This window comes from Macaca fascicularis, chromosome 14 (assembly GCF_037993035.2).
Source record: "Macaca fascicularis isolate 582-1 chromosome 14, T2T-MFA8v1.1".
Classification (NCBI taxonomy): domain Eukaryota; kingdom Metazoa; phylum Chordata; class Mammalia; order Primates; family Cercopithecidae; genus Macaca; species Macaca fascicularis.
In genome coordinates, this window is record NC_088388.1 from 34,215,216 (window position 1) to 34,234,728 (window position 19,513).

General features: G+C 39.0%; 1 protein-coding gene across 1 annotated transcript in view; it reads left to right on the forward strand.

Annotated features, from left to right (window-relative positions):
- DCDC1 (doublecortin domain containing 1) overlaps positions 1-19,513 on the forward strand; it is a 499,491-nt gene that overhangs the window by 19,522 nt on the left and 460,456 nt on the right. Inside the window, exon 2 of the mRNA XM_005578290.5 lies at positions 12,324-12,441. Coding sequence (XP_005578347.3) covers positions 12,418-12,441 — 24 coding nt within the window. The 5' untranslated portion in view covers positions 12,324-12,417. The remainder of the gene's footprint in view (positions 1-12,323; positions 12,442-19,513) is intronic.

A 19,513-nucleotide genomic window follows, 5' to 3' on the forward strand; every position in this document is an offset into this window, starting at 1 on the left:
CTGGGCTGACAGCTGTGCCATGCCACCTACTTATGACATCCAGTAAGGTCCTATATTGGCCCATGGTACTATGCCTAGGAAATGCAAATAAAACCCATAATTCTTCACTGTTAATTGGCAAGCTACCTCTTTATTCAGGTATAACTTTCCCTTTGTTTCTCTCATTATCAAGTATGTGCCTTTGACCCCTGGCACCTTCTATCTGGGTCACCTGACTCAAATCTGAATTATTATGGGGAAGGCTGATGTGGCACAGAGAAAACAGAGGATGTGACTAACATGGAACCCAGGATACCTATAGGGTGGTCCTGCCACTCACATCCTATCATAAGAGTGTCAGCCTATTTCATTGCTTTCCCATTGCTTTTTGTTTTACATTTATTTAGTAAATTGTATGAAATGAACATGTTAATTTGGTCTGTGAGCCCTCAGATTTAGCCTGCCTGGTAATGTACTTGGTGGCTACCATTACATCAAGGTAATTTTCGACCTGACAGTATGCTTTACTTTGAACTTTACTAACCCTCCCTCACAATTTGGGATTTTGAACGAATGCACTGATCATCACTATCTGGTTTAGGGGACCTAGACCAAGCTACGAAAGGAGTGTTAAATTGCGGTGATTCTATGGCAGTCTTAAGCATAGGTGCAGTCTTAAGCACCTAGTTCATTGTGAAGGAATTATGAGAACCTGTTTCTCACCCTCTAGGGAAATGCAGAAGAGCTAAGCAAGTCCCAGTTTACCTGGGAAAGAGGATTAGGAGGTTGTTTGTCAGCTCTGTCCCACTTGAATTCTCTCCTTCCTCTCCTTACTGCTGAGGCTGGAGGTAGTTATTGTCCAGAACAAGACCTTCAAATACTTTTTTGCTCATGTACTCTATAATGCAATTTTGAAAAACATATACTCTCTTGTACATTTTAATTTGACACTTAACATTTCTTGTTACAAGCTTAAGTAGTTGGAAAATATGTGATTTCGGGTATGCTATGAATGTTGACATTTAAAAAATAAAACTGTGTATTTAAAATATATCTAATAGAATATGAATTCCATATAATTTGTTTAAAATATTTTAATGAACATTTTCAAACACATACAAGAGGAAAAACAGTAAAACCTCCATGTACTCTTCACCCAAGTTAAACAATCATCAGCTTTCTGACATTCTTACCTTTACTCCCTTACTCTTTTCTATTGGAGTATTTTAAAGCAAACTCCAATCATATTGTACTCACATATACCTTGGTTTATATGTCTAACAAAGAAGATTTATCACGGTAGTACCATTTATTCATATTCAATAAAATCATTTCCTTAATATGAAGTAGTAAGCAGTATATATTCATGTGTCACCAATTGTCTCAAAAATGTATGCCTTATGATAGTTTGTTCAAATCAGGAACTAAATAATACTTAAATATTTATGCATTGTATTTAGTTGAAGTGATTTTTATTTATTTATTTATTTTTTGAGATGGAGTCTCTCTCTGTCGCCCAAGCTAGAGTGCAGTGGTGCAATCTCGGCTCACCGCAACCTCCGCCTCCCGGGTTCAAGCAATTCTCCTGCCTCAGCCTCCTGAGTAACTGGGATTACAGGCATGTGTCACCATGCCGGGCTAATTTTTTTTTTTTTTTTTTTTTTTTTTTGTATTTTTAGTAGAGACGGGGTTTCACCATATTGGCCAGGCTGGTCTCAAACTCCTGACCTTGTGATCCGCCCGCCTATGATTCTTGAGTCTCTTCATTTGTAACACTTCTCCTTTCTCTGTTTTCTCTGCCATGTCTTTTAAAATGTTTCTCTACTTCACACATTTATGAGAAAAAAACCCTAGAAATTCGATCTAGAAACTTGGTTAGATTCAGTGTTTATGGCAAGAATGCTTCATAGGTATTCCTGTGTTTACAATTCCTGTGGAATTACACAAGGAGAAGCAATTTCTAGTTGTCTTATTCTAGTGACATTAATATGAATCAATAGTATAAGTATTATCAGTCAGATTCATCTGTTATAAATTTGCCTTTGTCCTTTCATCTTATGATGACAAACATTGCCTGGACAAACATTATCTGGGTCCATTATTTCATTAGAGTTTATGCAATGGTGATTTTCTAATTCTTTGGTTCCATCTATATTTATTAGCTGTGATTCTTCTATTAAGAATTTTTTTTCATCATCTATTTGTTTCTCTTGAATTATAGCCAACTCAGGAAAGAAGAAAAAGTACATTTCTTTTCCAGGACACTAAGTTGGTGCTCCAACAATCTCCAAAGATGAGCGATAAAAATTGAAGTATAAATTTTAATTTTAGTATTATTAGATACTCATGGATTTATATGTTGATTTTTATTTTTTACTCTTCAAAGTGTCCCATTTTTGGCCAGTGGAATTACCTTTAAGGTGACTCCTGTGTGCTTTTGACACTCCCCACATGAAAGAGTGTGTAGTAGAGCTTTCTAGAGAAACAGAGAAACAACAGGATGTGTGTGAATATAGATGATGGAGATAGAGTTTCTTGTTTTAAGAGAGTTCTTTGTTTTAAGCATGACAAGGGGTCACACATACACATATACATAGATATTTTAATATTGAATACTGTAGATATTTTAAAACATTAAAAACATTAACAAGCTCTTCTTCAGCAAAGTTTTTCCTTAAACTTATATATTTATTCCATTTTTTTCATAGAATTTTATCATTTATAATTGAAAGTTTTTTATAGGCTACTCGGTCTTACATAACATGTTGTTATCTGCAATAACAACATTCTATAATAAGGTTTTTTTTTAAAAAAAAAATGGCCTTTGACCATAAGGTTATAAGTGTAGAAAAATTTCATCAGGATTGGGTTTTCATTATAATTATTGGTAGCATGCAATTATTCAAAACAGCATGAATATATTACCATTTCTGATATTTAGCAAACATAAAAAGAAAATTTATGAAAAAATATATTAGTAATATACGTTGGGGAGAGCATGCATAATTTCTTGATTAAAGGAATTGTGGAGTTGTTTCTTGGTTTGAAACCTTGGAATGGGCCAAAAGGAAATATTTTTCTTTTGTAAAATGAGAAATAGAGACTGTCCAAGATTAAACTCTAGTTAGGACAGGCAGCTTCTTAGAAGATGTACTTTTTTAAAGTACCTCTATATAGAAGGCAAGAATCTAGAAGTTGGTTTTCTTAAAACTATCCGCACTTGCATGCCCTTTGGAAAATCTACATGAACTGTTCCAACTTGAGGACCACCAAGACTCTGTTCTCCAATAGCTGACACATGGTGCCTACTATGTGCCAAACACATCAACTTTATGAAGTGATTACTATTTTTATCCCCATTTTGCAGATGAAGAAACTGAAGCACAAAGATGTTATATAACTTGTCCAAAGTGACGCAGCTTGTAAGTGGGCAGCAGGGAGGCAAACCCGGTCACTGTGGCTCCAGAGTCCAGACTCAACCACTATGGACATGAATGTCTTTTTTAAAAAAGGGTGGAAGGTTACCCTAGGTGGGGGCATCAGAGGGGAGCACATAGTGATCTAAAATTGTTGCGAAATAGGAAGTAAAGGAAAAATTGTAGTTTTTCTGTGTGTCAGTGAATAAATTATGCATGTGTTAATAAAACATAAGTCAATGCCTTTATCTGTATTCTTTAGAGTACCATAATATTTAGTGTCAGTCAAATTAAAATTAACACATTTTTATTTTTTTAATTTCTAATGAACAATTAGTTCTCGTTTAATTGGCAATGTGCAGGGGTGTTATCTGAAACCCTGTTACTGTCGTGTTTTGCATATTCTACTTAGCCTGTGAATATGTTCTACTTCTAGTGAGGATGACACTGTTTATAGATACATTACAGAAGAAATATTTATTTAATAATGGTAATGATTTCACACTTATATAACTAATCCTACTAGAAGCATTTTGAAAGAGTTTTCATTTTATTTATTTATTTATTTATTTATTTATTTTGAGATGGAGTCTCACTCTGTTGCCCAGGCTGGAGTGCAGTGCCGTGATCTCGGCTCACTGCAATCTCTGCCTCCTGGGTTCAAGCAATTCTCCTCCCTCAGCCTCCTGAGTAGCTGGGATTACAGGTATCCATCACCACACCTGGCTAATTTTTTGTATTTTTAGTAGAGATAGGGTTTCACCATGTTGGCCAGACTGGTCATGAATTCCTGACCTCGAGTGATCTACCCACCGTGGCCTCCCAAAGTGCTGGGATTATGGGTGTGAGCCACTGTGCCCTGCCTTTATTTTATTTTTTCAAGTGACAGGATCAGACAGGGCATGGTGGCTCACGCCTGTAATCCCAGCACTTTGGGAAACTGAGGTGGGCAGATCACTTTAAGTCAGGAGTTCGAGACCAGCCTGACCAACATGGAGAAACCCCATCTCAACTAAAAATACAAAAATTAGCCAGGCATGGTGGCGTATGCCTGTAATCTCAGCTACTTGGGAGGCCGAGGCAGGAGAATCACTTTAACCCAGGAGGTGGAGGTTGTGGTGAGCCAAGATCATGCCATTGTACTCTAGTCTGGGCAACATGAGCGAAACTCCATCTCAAAAAAAAAAAAAGAGACAGGGTCTTACTCTGACACCCAGGTTGGAGTGCAGTGGCACAGTCATACTCAGTGCAACCTTGAAATTCCTGGCTCAAGTGATCCTGTCGCCTCAGTCTATCAAGTAGCCAGGACTATAGGAATGCACCACTCGGCCTGGCTAATATTTTAAATTTTTTTATTTGTAGAGATGGGTCTTGCCATGTTGTCCAAGCTGGCCTTGAACTACTGGGCTCAAGAGATCCTCCCACCTTGGCCTCTGAAAATGCTGAGATTATCAGCATGAGTCACTGCATCCAGCTTTGACTCCTGAACTACTTTATGGGGAAAAAATAAAAATAAAAAAACTATACCTAACACTAAAATAATTACCTCTTTCACTGAAAGTTAGGATTATAATTGTGCATAAGTAAAAAAATAAAACTATTGCTGTTTTCTTCAGGTTATTTTTGAATAGTTAGATGCAAATTTCATTTTTTTTAATAATTGGATTATATAATAAACACACCAGGACAGTTGGTGGATTTTGTTCTGCAAGCGGTTTTACTCTTTAATCATATACTTTTGCCTTGCTATGCACAGCTGGATTTTTGCTTATAAGCATTTCTCAATTAGGACTCAACCTATGAAAGAATTCAACAGGCAATGGTTGTTAAAGATGCCTTAGAAGAGAGCCTCACCCCTCCTATCATGAAACATTTAAAGGAGGAGGGAGAGAGAGGGCCAACAGAGGAGTGCTGGGCAGAGAAAAGCACCCTCTCTTATTAAACTATGTATAGACAGATACTTTTTCTTATTTGATGCAGATTAGAACATTTATTGAATGTTTACCATGTACCAAGTCCTGTGCCAAATGCTTTCAAGTTCACTATTTCATTTAATCCTCATAACCATGTAGTTACCCTGTTTTGCACATGAGAAGACTGAGGCTGAAAAATTTCGTGATACTTAAGGTCACCTAGTTAGAAAGTGCAAGAGAAAGACATGATCATCCTCTTATGTCAATAGGTATGAATTCCTCCATAATACTTGTGGGTGTAAGTTACGTTATATTGCTTTTATTTTTCCATATGCTAAGTTAGCAGCAAGTGCAGTCTCATAATCTTTGAGCTTCCCATCTCCTGTAGATTATCTATGAACCTTAGGTGTTAATTGTTTTTCAAAAGGAAAGTTCTCCAGCTGCCCCCTCCCAAATGAGAATGACCCTTAATGTCAGTTAGTTTGTCTGTTGGTGCTGCTGGTACTATTGGTGGTGCTGCCATTGCCATAGCTTCTTGCTGACCCACGTCACCATTACTGATCTCATTGGCATCCATCATCTGACTCGCTCTATTGGTCCTTGCTTCAGGAAAGTCTTTCTGGCACCAGTTCCGCCTCAGCCTTGAAAGGCAACATGGTCTTTGAAAGAGGGTATATTAGTCAGGATTCTACAGAGAAACAGTACCAAAAAAAATTGTGTGTGTGTGTGTATGTGTAGTCATGGATTACGTAAGAATGTTTTGCTTAAGGATAGACTACATTTACAGTGGCACTCCCATGAGATTATAATGGAGCTGAAAAATTCCTATCACCTAGTGACATAGCTATTGTAATGTTGTAGTGCAATGTATTACTTTTCTATGTTTAGATACACAAATACTTACTATAGTGTTAAAATTGCCTACGGTATTCTACACAGTAACATGCTGTACAGGTTTGTAGCCAAGGACCAATCAGCTATACCATAGAGGCTAGGTATATATTATGCCTTCTAGATTTATGTAAGTATACTGTATGATATTTGCCCAATGAAATCACCTAATGGTGGATTTCTCAGAACATATCCTCATTGTTAAGCAACGCATGTCTGTCTGTCTGTCTATCTATCTATCCATCCATCCATCCATCCATCCATCTATCTGCATATATATAAAAGTGCAATTTCCATTCTTAACCAAACCAAACATAACTCAGAGATTCTACTTGCAGGGTGAACTGGTCTCAATGTTATTTTGTCATCACTTTCTTCTTGGACCAATACAATGCTTCACTGCACTGGACACTGTTGTTGAATTCCCTACCTGTGAAAGCAGTTTCTGGAGAACTTTGGCTTGAAATGCACATACTTAGACAAGTTCTTTCTTCTGAACCATCCTTTTTGCTGCCCCCTTCTGGAAGCCATTGTCACCTGCAGAAAAGCTCCTCCCTACTAGCTCTCCTCCCAAGATGTGGAAAGGCAAAGTCCACAAACTCCAGCAGGTTCATGGGAGGCTTTCATGTTGGACATCTCCTACTCATCAGTCAACCAGTGGTGTCCTTACCTGCTTGCCAGAGACCTCAAGTTCCATGGGTCCAAAACCAAATTCATTCTCTCACCCTCCACCAATTTCTCTTCCACCTTGTTTTCTCCTTCCCTTCTCTTTCTACTCGTTCTTTGATCAATATATATATATATGAAGAGAGAGAGAGAGAGAGGAAGATTAATTGATTGATTTTTAAGAATTGGCTCCCGTGATTGCAGAGGCTGTGTGAGTCCAAAATCTGATGGGGTAGGCTGGCAGGCTAGAGACTTAGAGAAGGGGTGCAATTCAAGTCCAAAGACAACCTGCTGAAAGAATTCCTTCTTACCCAGGGGAAGTCAGTCTTTTTTCTATAAAAGCTTTAAACTGATTAGATGAGACCCACCCACGTTATGGAGGGTAAACTGCTTTACTCAGAGTCTACCCATTTAAATGTTAATCTCATCCAAAAAAAAAAAAAAAAAAAAAACCTTCACAGAAAACATCCAGAACAATGGTTGATCAAATAGCTGGTCACCATGGCCCTGCCAAGTTGACCCATAAAATTAACCATCACAGTGTCTAACACAATTTCTTCAGTATTGTGCTCAATTAGGGTACCCATCACTGGTTCCCCCAGATCACAGCTACAGTTACCTGGCCCTTTAAATCCACCTCTCCCTCTCCTTTCCTCCCTCCCTCCTGCTCCTCTCCTTCTCTCTCACAGAACCACATATACTCCACAGACTCATTTTTTCCCAAGATCTCACTGCCTCAGAATAGTTGTGCTGGGGTAGATTTATCTACTGCAGACCAATTCTTGCCAATCTTTTTTATGTCCTGGGAAATCCAGCAATTTAACTTAAAGATCTTTTAGGCACAGATTTTAAAAATGCAATAAGGTCCTGTGTATCATCCCTGGGTAAAGGAAAAGCAGACCTCTGAAGCAGGAAATCCCACTTACCACTGGGAGTGGAGCTAGTGAGGAGGAAATGCTTTTTGTTCTTCCTTGAAGAGTAAAACATTATTTTCATCAAGATAAAAACAGAGACTTTTTGGTGCCTTCTTTAAAAAGCAGCAAACAGTAAATCTTTGGTGAGTCCCATGGGTACATATGCAACCATAGAGACATAGGATAGTACCTTCTCATTTAAAAAGGAGGCTATTTAAATATAGATAGGTGCAGCCTAGACATCTTGATTTGCCTGGAACAGGCCCAGTTTGGATAATAAATTATTTGGCTAGGTTAGATAGAATTAACATTGAAAATTTGTCAAAACTATCTACTTTAGTCCATTAGGGAATCCTTTCTTCTGTGATTACAGTGTTGCTGATGTGAACAAATGTGTTCTTGGCAGCTGAAGTACAATTTCCCTCATTTCTTTAACAAATATTTATTGCATATCTACTATGTCCTAGACACTGAATTAAGCACTATGAATGCAAAGTGAACAGGACAGACTAGTCTCAGCTCTCATAAATTTTTTTTTAACTGTAATATTGGAGAGTTACTTCAGGTATTACTAGTATATATTGAATGAAGCAAGGAAACTGATCAATGTATATATTTGTTTCCATAGTATCTCACTCTGGGCTGCTATGACAAAGTACCTTAGACTGAATAATATACAAACAATAGAAATTTATTCCTCACAGTTCTGGAAGCTGGTATTTCTAAGACTAAGGCACCAGCAGTGTCTGGTGAGTGCCTGCTTCCTTATTGATAATGTGCCCTTGCATTGTAAAAAGAGTTCACCCTTATGACTTAATTGCCTCCCTGAAGGCCCTGCCTCATAATAACATCACATTGGGGATTAAATTTCAACTTAGAAATTTGGCAGGGGGTAGAGGGGCCACAAACATTCTGACCATAGCACATAGGAAAACTCATTCTTAATTTCAGGCAACCAACTGACTTAAACATGAACTTTGGGAAATGGAAAAAAAGAAGTCTATTTCATTATACTAAGTTGGCTTCTCGTTTTCTAAATCATCAACAGTATAGGAGCAGTGTGAGCAAAGGTCTAGAGACTGGAAATAAATAGTGTGTACAAGATGTTAAGAAAGTTTACATTGAGGACAGGTAAGAAAAAAAGGTTTATTTCTTACTCATATAAGAGTTTATTTCTTACTTACAATGTAAAGTTTATATTGAGGATGAGTAAGAAAAAAAGACTTATTTCTTACTCATATAAAAGTCTGAAGGGCTAGTATAATGCTCTAAGGCCTTCCATTTTGTTGCTGTGCTGTGAGTAGCTTCCATTCCCAAAGTCACAGATGGTGCATTCATGATCATTCATGGCTATTCCAGCTTTAAGCCATGATCACATTCCAGATATCAGGTAGGAAGAAAAGAAGGCTGAAAATCATGCCCCATACCCCCTTCTTTGGTGACAGTTCCCATAAGTCACATATGCCACTTCCTCTTACCTTCTGCTGACCAGAATTTAGTCATGTGGTCATGTGGCAACATGTAGATGGAAAAAAGGCTTTAGCTGGACACTAAAGATAACAGATTTTAGTGAACATCTAACAGTTTACTCCATAATCCAACCTTTTAGCAACCAAAAATCTTTGGTACACCCTTCTTCCTGTAGATAGAACATAACTACCTATTCTTGATCATACATGCCTGTTCTAGCTTTTAATTATGTATGTGAACCCCCAAATATGATTCATTTGAATATGACTCAGAATCTAGGCTGTTGGGTTAATGCACAGTCCTTTTCATTAATTCCAAGTGGTCTGGTAACCTGTAAACTAAAAGTTAATGCATTTGCGACATCACACATAACACAATGGATGTATATTTGGAAAGGAGGAGAATAGGATTAACACAAGAGTCACTGGTTTATAGTGGTTATCAATTCTGCTAGACTAGGTAGGAATTGTAAAAGTTCCCTTCTCTAGCAGTGGAGCAATTTCCTTGATTAGTTCATCAGAGTACTCCTAATTCTGCCTTTTGGAAAGGGTCTTCCTTGTACATTGTACTTCCTGACCACATCTGATTTGGTCAATGGAGAATTTGCTGTTCTAGAGTGCTGAACAGATTTTACAACCCGCTTCCTGCTGATACAAATGTGGGCATGAGATCTGATTACAGGTCAGTCATGTTTTTTGGCCAGCTTTATGATTTCTTTAGCAATTTAACACTGCTTCTTCTTCTTCTCCTAAATTAGTAGACTTCCAGTCTATAGATAATCCCATGTTTACAGCCAAAGATCACGTCTAGACACTAGTTTTAAGCCTGAGTACTGGTTTTTTATTCCCTGACTCTGTGCTTCAACATAAAGGTGATTCCTTTGAGGTCTCCTAACACAATAAGCTTGGGTGGAAAAACAACAACCTTAATCTGATCTTTGACAGCTAGGCTAGTTTTATTGATTGATTGATTGAGACAGGGTCTCACTCTCACCCAGGCTGGAGTGCAGTGGCATGATCATGGCTCACTGCAGCCTCAATCTCCTGGGCTCAAGCAATCTTCTTGCCTCAGCCTCCCAAGTAGCTAGGACTAGAGGTGTGTGCCATCATACCCAGTTAAGTTATTTTTTGTAGAGTCGGGGTCTCACTGTGTTTTCCAGACTGGTCTCAAACTCCTGGACTCAAGCAGTCCTTCCTCCTCAGCCAACCAAAGTGTTGGGATTACAGGCGTGATCCATCACACCCAACCAATGAAGAATTCTTAAAGAAAAGTGTTTTTTAAAAGCTTGGAACCACAGTCTCATCTTCTGTAGCCATCACTGTAGAGTGCTACTTTTTATAGTTTCAGTTTGAGATACATGAATAGTTGAATTCTTCAATTCTGCAGGGGCCAAAGTCCCAAATTACTGGACTCTGAGTTAAATTTATATTTTAAGCCATTCTAGTGTTCTCCTTATTTCTTTGCTCTAAGTAAATACCATGTATTTTAGGTTCTTGAAAGCAATTTATGTCAAGAGAACGTCAGGTGTTTCAGGATTAGGTTTGACTGCAAGTAACAAAGACCCAAATTTACACTGTTTTGGAAAAACTAGGTGTTTATTTCTCATGTAAAAGTCTGGAGGTAGGTAGTCCAGGGTTGGTATGGTACTCTATGTTGTCAGAGGTTCAGACTCCTTCAATCCTCCCTCAGTCCTGGCTTTCATTTTCAGCATCTCATCAAAGTTAAAGACCAATCCAGGACTAGCCATTGTTTTCATTCTAGGTAGTAGAAGGAAGGAGATGGTCACTTTCATGGACCATCTCCACTAACATGTCATTGGCCAGAACATGTTCATATGGCCCTACCCAGCTGCAAGGAAAACTGGAAAATACAGTCTTTATTTTAGGAAACCATATGTCTCAAATAAAATCAGGGATTCTAGTTTTGTAAAAGGAACAAGGAATGGATATTGGCAGACAATTGGCAGTCTCTGCCACAAAGTTTATGTAAGTATTAGAAAATACTAACATATGGACACATTAGGACATTGCAATACAATTTCAATGCATTTGGTGCATTCTTAACAAAGAATTAAAAATTATCTTTTTTAAAAAAATCATATTGCTAAACACTCTGTGAGCTTACTAGTTCTTGCAAAGCCCTAACAATGCCCTGCAAGGTCCAGTGTTGTGTTCATCTCTTCCATTCCCTTTCTAACCTCATCCCAACTACATTCTCCCTTGTTCATCTTTTCATCTACTTTTGCTGTTCTTCACACTTGCCAGATATATCCCACCTTAGGACCTTCTGGATGCCTGCCCTAAGACACCCTCCTGGGTCTCCCTGGGTATCTGCATGACTAACTTTCTTGCCTCTTTTATGTCTTTGCCCAGATGCTACCAGCTCTATGAGGCCTATGCTGACAACCCTATTTAAAGTTACAATTCCCTCCACTCCCACATATTGCCAATTTACCTTTGCCTCATCAGTTTTCCCCTGTAGCATTTATTACCTATTAACATCTGTACAATTTGCTTATTTATGATGTTTATTGTTTATTATCTGTTCCCACTTGAAAGTACTGCATAGGGCACAATGGTTCTTTTTCTGCTTCGTTCACTGATTTTAAGTGCCTAGAACAATGTCAGATACATTGTAGGTGATCGATGAATAATGTGTGAATGAATGAAAGCATTTATTTCAGAACAAAACTAAAAAAGTAAAAGTAATTTTATTTACCTTAAAAGTAATGTATTTTCCTTAGGCCTGGCATGTAATCTTAATTTGGGACTCCTCTTCATTGTCTTAGTGGGCTACTTCAGAGATGAGATTTTATAACTATTTTCATCAGTATTGTGAGACCATGATTACACCCTGGAAAGGATCCTATAGATCAAGGGTCCCCAACCTGCAGGTACAGGTCTCCAACCCTTGGGTCTATAGAAAAATTGTTTTCCATGAGACCAGTCCCTGGTATCAAAAAGGTTGGGGACTGCTGCTGTAAATAAGATTCTTTGACATGATTTCTTATGGGCATATTGTTTTGGTCTTTTGGTCAAATTAGATTGTCTGTGTGTGTTACTCAATATTTCTAGATTGCAAATAAGAAAATCCCAGATTCCATTCCAAGATGGCCAAATAGGAACAGCTCCAGCCTGCAGTTCCCAGTGTGACTGACACAGAAGACGGATGATTTCTGCATTTCCACCTAAGGTACCTAGTTCATCTCATTAGAACTGGTTGGACAGTAGGTGCAGCCCACGGAGGGTGAGCTGAAGCAGGGCAGGGCATCACTTCACCCAGGAAGTGCAAGGGGTTGGGGGATTTCCCTTTCCTAGCCAAGGGAAGCCATGACAGATGGTACCTGGAAAAACAGGACACTCCAGCCCAAATACTGTGCTTTTCCAATGGTCTTAGTAAACGACACACCAGGAGATTATATCCTGCACCTGGCTCAGTGGGTCCCATGCCCATGGAGCCTTGCACACTACTAGTGCAGCAGTCTGAGGTTGGCCTGTGAGGCAGTAGCCTGGCAGGGGGAGGAGCATCCGCCATTGCTGAGGCTTGGGTAGGTAAACAAAGCAGCTGGGAAACTCAAACTAGGCAGAGTCCACCACAGCTCAGCAAGGCCTACTGCCTCTAGACCCCACCTCGGGGCAGGGCATAGCTGAACACAAGGCAGCAGAAGCTTCTGCAGTCTTAAACGTCCCTGTCTGACAGCTCTGAAGAGAGCAGTGGTTCTCCCAGCATGGTGTTTGAGCTCGGAGAACAGACAGACTGCCTCCTCAGTGCGTCCCTGACCCCCGTGTACCCTAACTGGGAGACACCTCCCAGTAGGGGCTGACTGCCACCTCATACAGGTGGGTGCCCCTCTGGGATGAAGTTTCCAGAGGAAGGATCAGGCAGCAGTTTTTGCTATTCTGCAATATTTGCTGTTCTGCAGCCTCCACTGGTGATACCCAGGCAAACAGGGTCTGGAGTGGACCTCCAGCAACCTCCAACAGACCTTCAGTTGAGGGACCTGACTGTTAGAAGGAAAACTAACAAATAGAAAGGAATAGCATCAACATCGACAAAAAGGACATCCACACCAAAACCCCATCTGTAGGTCACCAACATCAAATACCAAAGGTAGATAAAACTACAAAGATGGAGAGAACCCAGAGCAGAAAAGCTGAAAAATCTAAAAACCAGAGCACCTCTTCTCCTCCAGAGAATTGCAGCTCCTCACCAGCAATGGAACAAAGCTGGACAGAGAATGACTTTGACAAGCTGACAGAAGTAGGCTTCAGAAGGTCAGTAATAACAAACTTCTCTGAGCTAAAGGAGGAGGTTCGAACCCATTGCAAGGAAGCTAAAAACCTTGAAAAAAGATTAAATGAATGGCTAACTAGAATAAAGTGTAGAGAAACCTTAAATGACCTGATGGAGCTGAAAACCATGGCACGGGAACTATGTGACGCGTGCACAAGCTTCAGTAGCTGATTCGATCAAGTGGAAGAAAGGGTATCGGTCATTGAAGATCAAATTAATGAAATAAAGTGAGAAGAGAAGTTTAGAGAAAAAAGAGTAAAAAGAAAAGAACAAAACCTCCAAGAAATATGGGACTATGTGAAAAGACCAAATCTATGTTTGATTGGTGTACCTGAAAGTGACAGGGAGAATGGAACCAAGTTGCAAAACACTCTTCAGGATATTATCCAGGACAACTTCCCCAACCTAGCAAGGCAGGCCAACATTCAAATTAAGGAAATACGGAGATCACCACCAGGATACTCTTCAAGAAGAGCAACCCCAAGACACATAATTGTCAGATCCACCAAGGTTGAAATGAAGGAAAAAATGTTAAGGGCAGCCAGAGAGAAAGGTTACCCACAAAGGGAAGCCCATCAGACTAACAGCAGATCTCTTGGCAGAAACTCTACAAACCAGAAGAGAGTGGGGGCCAATATTCAACATTCTTGAAGAAAAGAATTTTCAACCCAAAATTTCATATCCAGCCAAACTAAGCTTCGTAAATGAAGGAGAAATAAAATCCTTTACAGTCAAGCGAATGCTGAGAGATTTTGTCACCACCAGGCCTGCCTTACAAGAGCTCCTGAAGGAAGCACTAAACATGGAAAAAAAAAACAACCAGTACCAGCCACTGCAAAAACCCCAAACTGTAAAGATCGTCGATGCTAGGAAGAAACTGCATCAACTAACGGGCAAAATAACCAGCTAACATCATAATGATAGGATCAAATTCACACATAAAAATATTAACCTTAAATGTAAATGGACTAAATGCCCCAGTTAAAAGACACAGACTGGGAAATTGGAGAAAGAGTCAAGACCCATCAGTGTGCTGTATTCAGGAGACCCATCTCACATGCAGAGACACACATAGGCTCAAAATAAAGGGATTGAGGAAGATCTACCAAGCAAATGGAAAGCCAAAAAAAGCAGGGGTTGCAATCCTTGTCTCTGATAAAACAGAGTTTAAACCAACAAAGATCAAAAGAGACAAAGAAGGCCATTACACAATGGTAAAGGGATCAATTCAACAAGAAGACCTAACTATCCTAAATATATGCGCACCCAGTACAGGAGCACCGAGATTCATAAAGCAAGTCCTTAGAGACTTACAAAGAGACTTAGACTCCCACACAATAATAATGGGAGACTTTAACACCCCACTGTCGATATTAGACAGATCAATGAGACAGAAGGTTAAAAAGGATATCCAGGATTTGAACTCAGCTCTGCACCAAGCAGACCTAATAGACATCTACAGAACTCTCCACCCCAAATCAACAGAATATACATTCTTCTCAGCACCACATCGGACTTACTCCAAAATTGACCACATAGTTGGAAGTAAAAAGCACTCCTCCTCCTCAGCAAATGTAAAAGAACAGAAATCACAACAGTCTCTCAGACCACAGTGCAATCAAATTAAAACTCAGGATTAAGAAACTCACTCAAAACCACACAATTACATGGAAACTGAACAACCTGCTCCTGAATGACTACTGGGTACATAATGAAATGAAGGCAGAAATAAAGATGTTGTTTGAAACCAACAAGAACAAAGACACAACGTACCAGAATTTCTGGGATACATTTAAAGCAGTGTGTAGAGGGAAATTTATAGCACTAAATGCCCACAAGAGAAAGCAGGAAAGATCTAAAATCAACACCCTAACATCACAATTAAAAGAACTAGAGAAGCAAGAGCAAACAAATTCAAAAGCTAGCAGAAGGCAAGAAATAACTAATATCAGAGTAGATCTGGAGATAGAGACACAAAAAAACCTTCAAAAATTCAGTGAATCCAGGAGCTGTTTTTTTGAAAAGATCAACCAAATTGATAGGCTTCTAGAATATGAGCAGACACCTCTCAACAATAATAACGAAGAAAAGAGAGAAGAATCAAATAGATGCAATAAAAAAATGATAAAGGGGGTATCACCACCGATCCCACGGAAATACAAACTATCATCAGAGAATACTATAAACACCTCTATGCAAATAAACTAGAAAATCTAGAAGAAGAAATGGATAAATTCCTGGACACATTCACCCTCCCAAGACTAAACTAGGAAGAAGTTGAATCTCTGAATAGACCAATAGCAGGCTCTGAAATTAAGGCAACAATTAATAGTCCACCAACCAAAAAAAGTTCAGGACCAGACGGATTCACAGACAAATTCTACCAGAGGTACAAAGAGGAGCTGGTACCATTCCTTCTGAAACTATTCCAATCGACCGAAAAAGAGGGAATCCTCCCTAACTCATTTTATGAGGCCAGCGTCATCCTGAAACCAAAATCTGACAGAGACACAACAAAAAAAGAGAATTTTAGACAAATATCCCTGATGAACATAGATACGAAAATCCTCAATAACATACTGGCAAACCAAATCCAGTAGCACATCAAAAAGCTTATCCACCATGATCACTCGGCTTCATTCCTGGAATGCAAGGCTGGTTCAACATATGCAAATCAATAAACATAATCCATCATATAAAGTGAACCAACAACGAAAATCACATGATTATCTCAATAGATGCAGAAAAGGCCTTTGACAAAATTCAGCAGCCCTTTGTGCTAAAAATTCTCAATAAACTAGGTATTGATGGAATGTATCTCAAAATAATAAGTGCTATTTATGACAAACCCACAGCCAATGTTATACTGAATGGGCAAAAACTGGAAGCATTCCCTTTGAAAACTGGCACAAGAGAGGGATGCTCTCTCTCACAACTCATATTCAACAAAGTGTTAGAAATTCTGGCCAGGGCAATCAGGCAAGAGAAAGAAATAAAGGGTATTCAGTTAGGAAAAGAGGAAGTCAAATTGTCCCTGTTTGCAGATGACATGATTGCATATTTAGAAAACCCCATCATCTCAGCCCAAAATCTCCTTAAGCTGATAAGCAACTTCAGCAAAGTTTCAGCATAGAAAATCAATGTGCAAAAATCACAAGCATTTTTATACACCAATAACAGACAAACAGAGAACCAAATCATGAGTGAACCCCCCTTCACAATTGCTACAAAGAGAATAAAATACCTAGGAATTCAACTTACAAGAGATGTGAAGGACCTCTTAAAGGTGAACTACAAAGCACTGCTCAATGAAATAAAAGAGGACACAAACAAATGGAAGAACATTCCATGCTCATGGATAGGAAGAATCAATATTGTGAAAATGGCCATACTGCCCAAGGTAATTTATAGATTCAATGCCATCCCCATCAAGCTACCAATGACTTTCTTCACAAAATTGGAAAAAACTACTTTAAACTTCATATGGAACCAAAAAAGAGCCCGCATTGCCTAGACAATCCTAAGCCAAAAGAACAAAGCTGGAGGCATCATGCTACCTGACTTCAAACTATACTACAAGGCTACAGTAACCAAAACAGCATGGTACTGGTACCAAAACAGAGATATAGACCAATGGAACAGAACAGAGGCCTCAGAAATAACACCATACATCTACAGCCATCTGCTCTTTGACAAATCTGACAAAAACAAGAAATGGGGAAAGGATTCCCTATTTAATAAATGGTATTGGGGAAACTGGCTAGCCACATGTAGAAAGCTGAAACTGGAACCCTTTCTTGCACCTTATAGAAAAATTAATTCAGGATGGATTAGAGACTTAAATGTTAGACCTAAAACCATAAAACCCTAGAAGAAAACCTAGGCAATACCATTCAGGACATAGGCATGGGCAAGTACTTCATGACTAAAACACGAAAAGCAATGGCAACAAAAGTCAAAATTGACAAGTGGGATCTAAGTAAACTAAAGAACTTCTGCACAGCAAAAAAAAAAAAAAAAAAAAAAAAAGCTACCATCAGAGTGAACAGGCAACCTACACAATGGGAGAAAATTTTTGCAATCTACCCATCTGACAAAGGGCTAATATCCAGAATCTACAAAGAACTTAAACAAATTTATAAGAACGAAACAACCCCACCAAAAGTGGGCATAGAATATGAGCAGACACCTCTCAAAAGAAGACATTTATACAGTTAACAGACACATGAAAAAATGCTTATCATCACTGGTTATCAGAGAAATGCAAATCAAAACCACAATGAGATACCATCTCACACCAGTTAGAATGGCAATCATTAAAGTCAGGAAACAACAGGTGCTGGAGAGGATGTGGAGAAACAGGAATGCTTTTACACTGCTGGTGGGAGTGTAAACTGGTTCAACCATTGTGGAAGACAGTGTGGCAATTCCTCAAGGATCTAGAACTAGAAATACCATTTGACCCAGCGATCCTGTTACTGGTTATAAGAATTATAAATCATGCTGCTATAAAGACAAATGCATACGTATGTTTATTGTGGCACTATTTACAATAGCAAAGACTTGGGACCAACCCAAATGTCCATCAGTGATATACTGGATTAAGAAAATGTGGCACATATATACCATGGAATACTATGCAGCCATAAAAAAGGATGAGTTCATGTCCTTTGCAGGGATATGAATGAAGCTGGAAACCATCATTCTGAGCAAACTCTCACAAGGACAGAAAACCAAACACTGCATGTTCTCACTCATAGGTGGGAATTGAACAATGAAAACACTTGGACACAGGGCAGGGAACATCACACCCCAGGGCCTGTCATGGGGTGTGGGACAGGGGGTGGGATAGCATTAGGAAAAATACCCAATGTAAATGACAAGTTAATGGGTACAGCAAACCAACATGGCACATGTATATGTATGTAACAAACCCACACATTGTGCATGTGTACCCTGGAACTTAAAGTATAATAAAAAAAAAAAAATAGAAAATCCCAACTCAAACTAGCTTAAGCAAAGAAAGAAAATTGTTGGCTCATGTACATAGGAAACTAAAGAGGTGGTTGTTTTTAATAGCTGGTTTTAGGGATTCAAATGTCATCACCAGGAATCTCACCTTCTGTCTCTTTCCACCTCTTATATCTGCTTTCATATCTTTCGGCTTCATCTCAATGGGGGAGGTTTGCATTTTTCTTAAAGCTAGCAATCCAGGAGAATGGTGCTCTGCTTGCTTTCTTCATCAGGACTCTGATTTACCCATCTCTGTATGTGGAAGAATAGGGCATTTTGATTGGCTAGCCTTGTAGATATTCATTTCCACGCCTTGAAGGCAAGGCCACATAATTGACAGACCCATCAGAATCAGTTCTGAAAAAGAGGGATGAAGGACAGATGAAAAAAAAAAAAAAAGAAAGAAAAGAAAAGCCTTGTGTGCTTTTTCAGTAACATATTTCACATACAATTTTGCTTATATAAGCAGTTTTTCAGAAAATAGCAAAAATTAAAATGCTTTGCAACAAACCAGCATTTTTTTTCTTTTCTTTTCTTTTTTTTTTTTTTTTTTTTGAGACAGAGTCTCGCTCTGTTGACCAGGCTGGAGTGCAGTGGCACGATCCCTGCAAGTTCCACCTCCTGGGTTCACGCCATTCTTCTGCCTCAGCCTCCTGAGTAGCTGGGACTACAGGCACCCACTACCGCACCTGGCTAATTTTTTTTTTTTTTTTTTTTTGTATTTTTAGTAGAGACAGGGTTTCACCGTGTTATCCAGGATGGTCTCTATCTCCTAACCTCGTGATCCGCCCGCCTTGGCCTCCCAAAATGCTGGGATTACAGGTGTGAGCCACCGTGCCCGGCCCATTTTTTTCATTCTTAAACAGTATTATACCAATTATAGACTTAGATTCATATTTTTTTTTCTTTCTTTAGGCTCTCATCTGTTAATTTCTAAGGGAATTTCACATTTAATAAT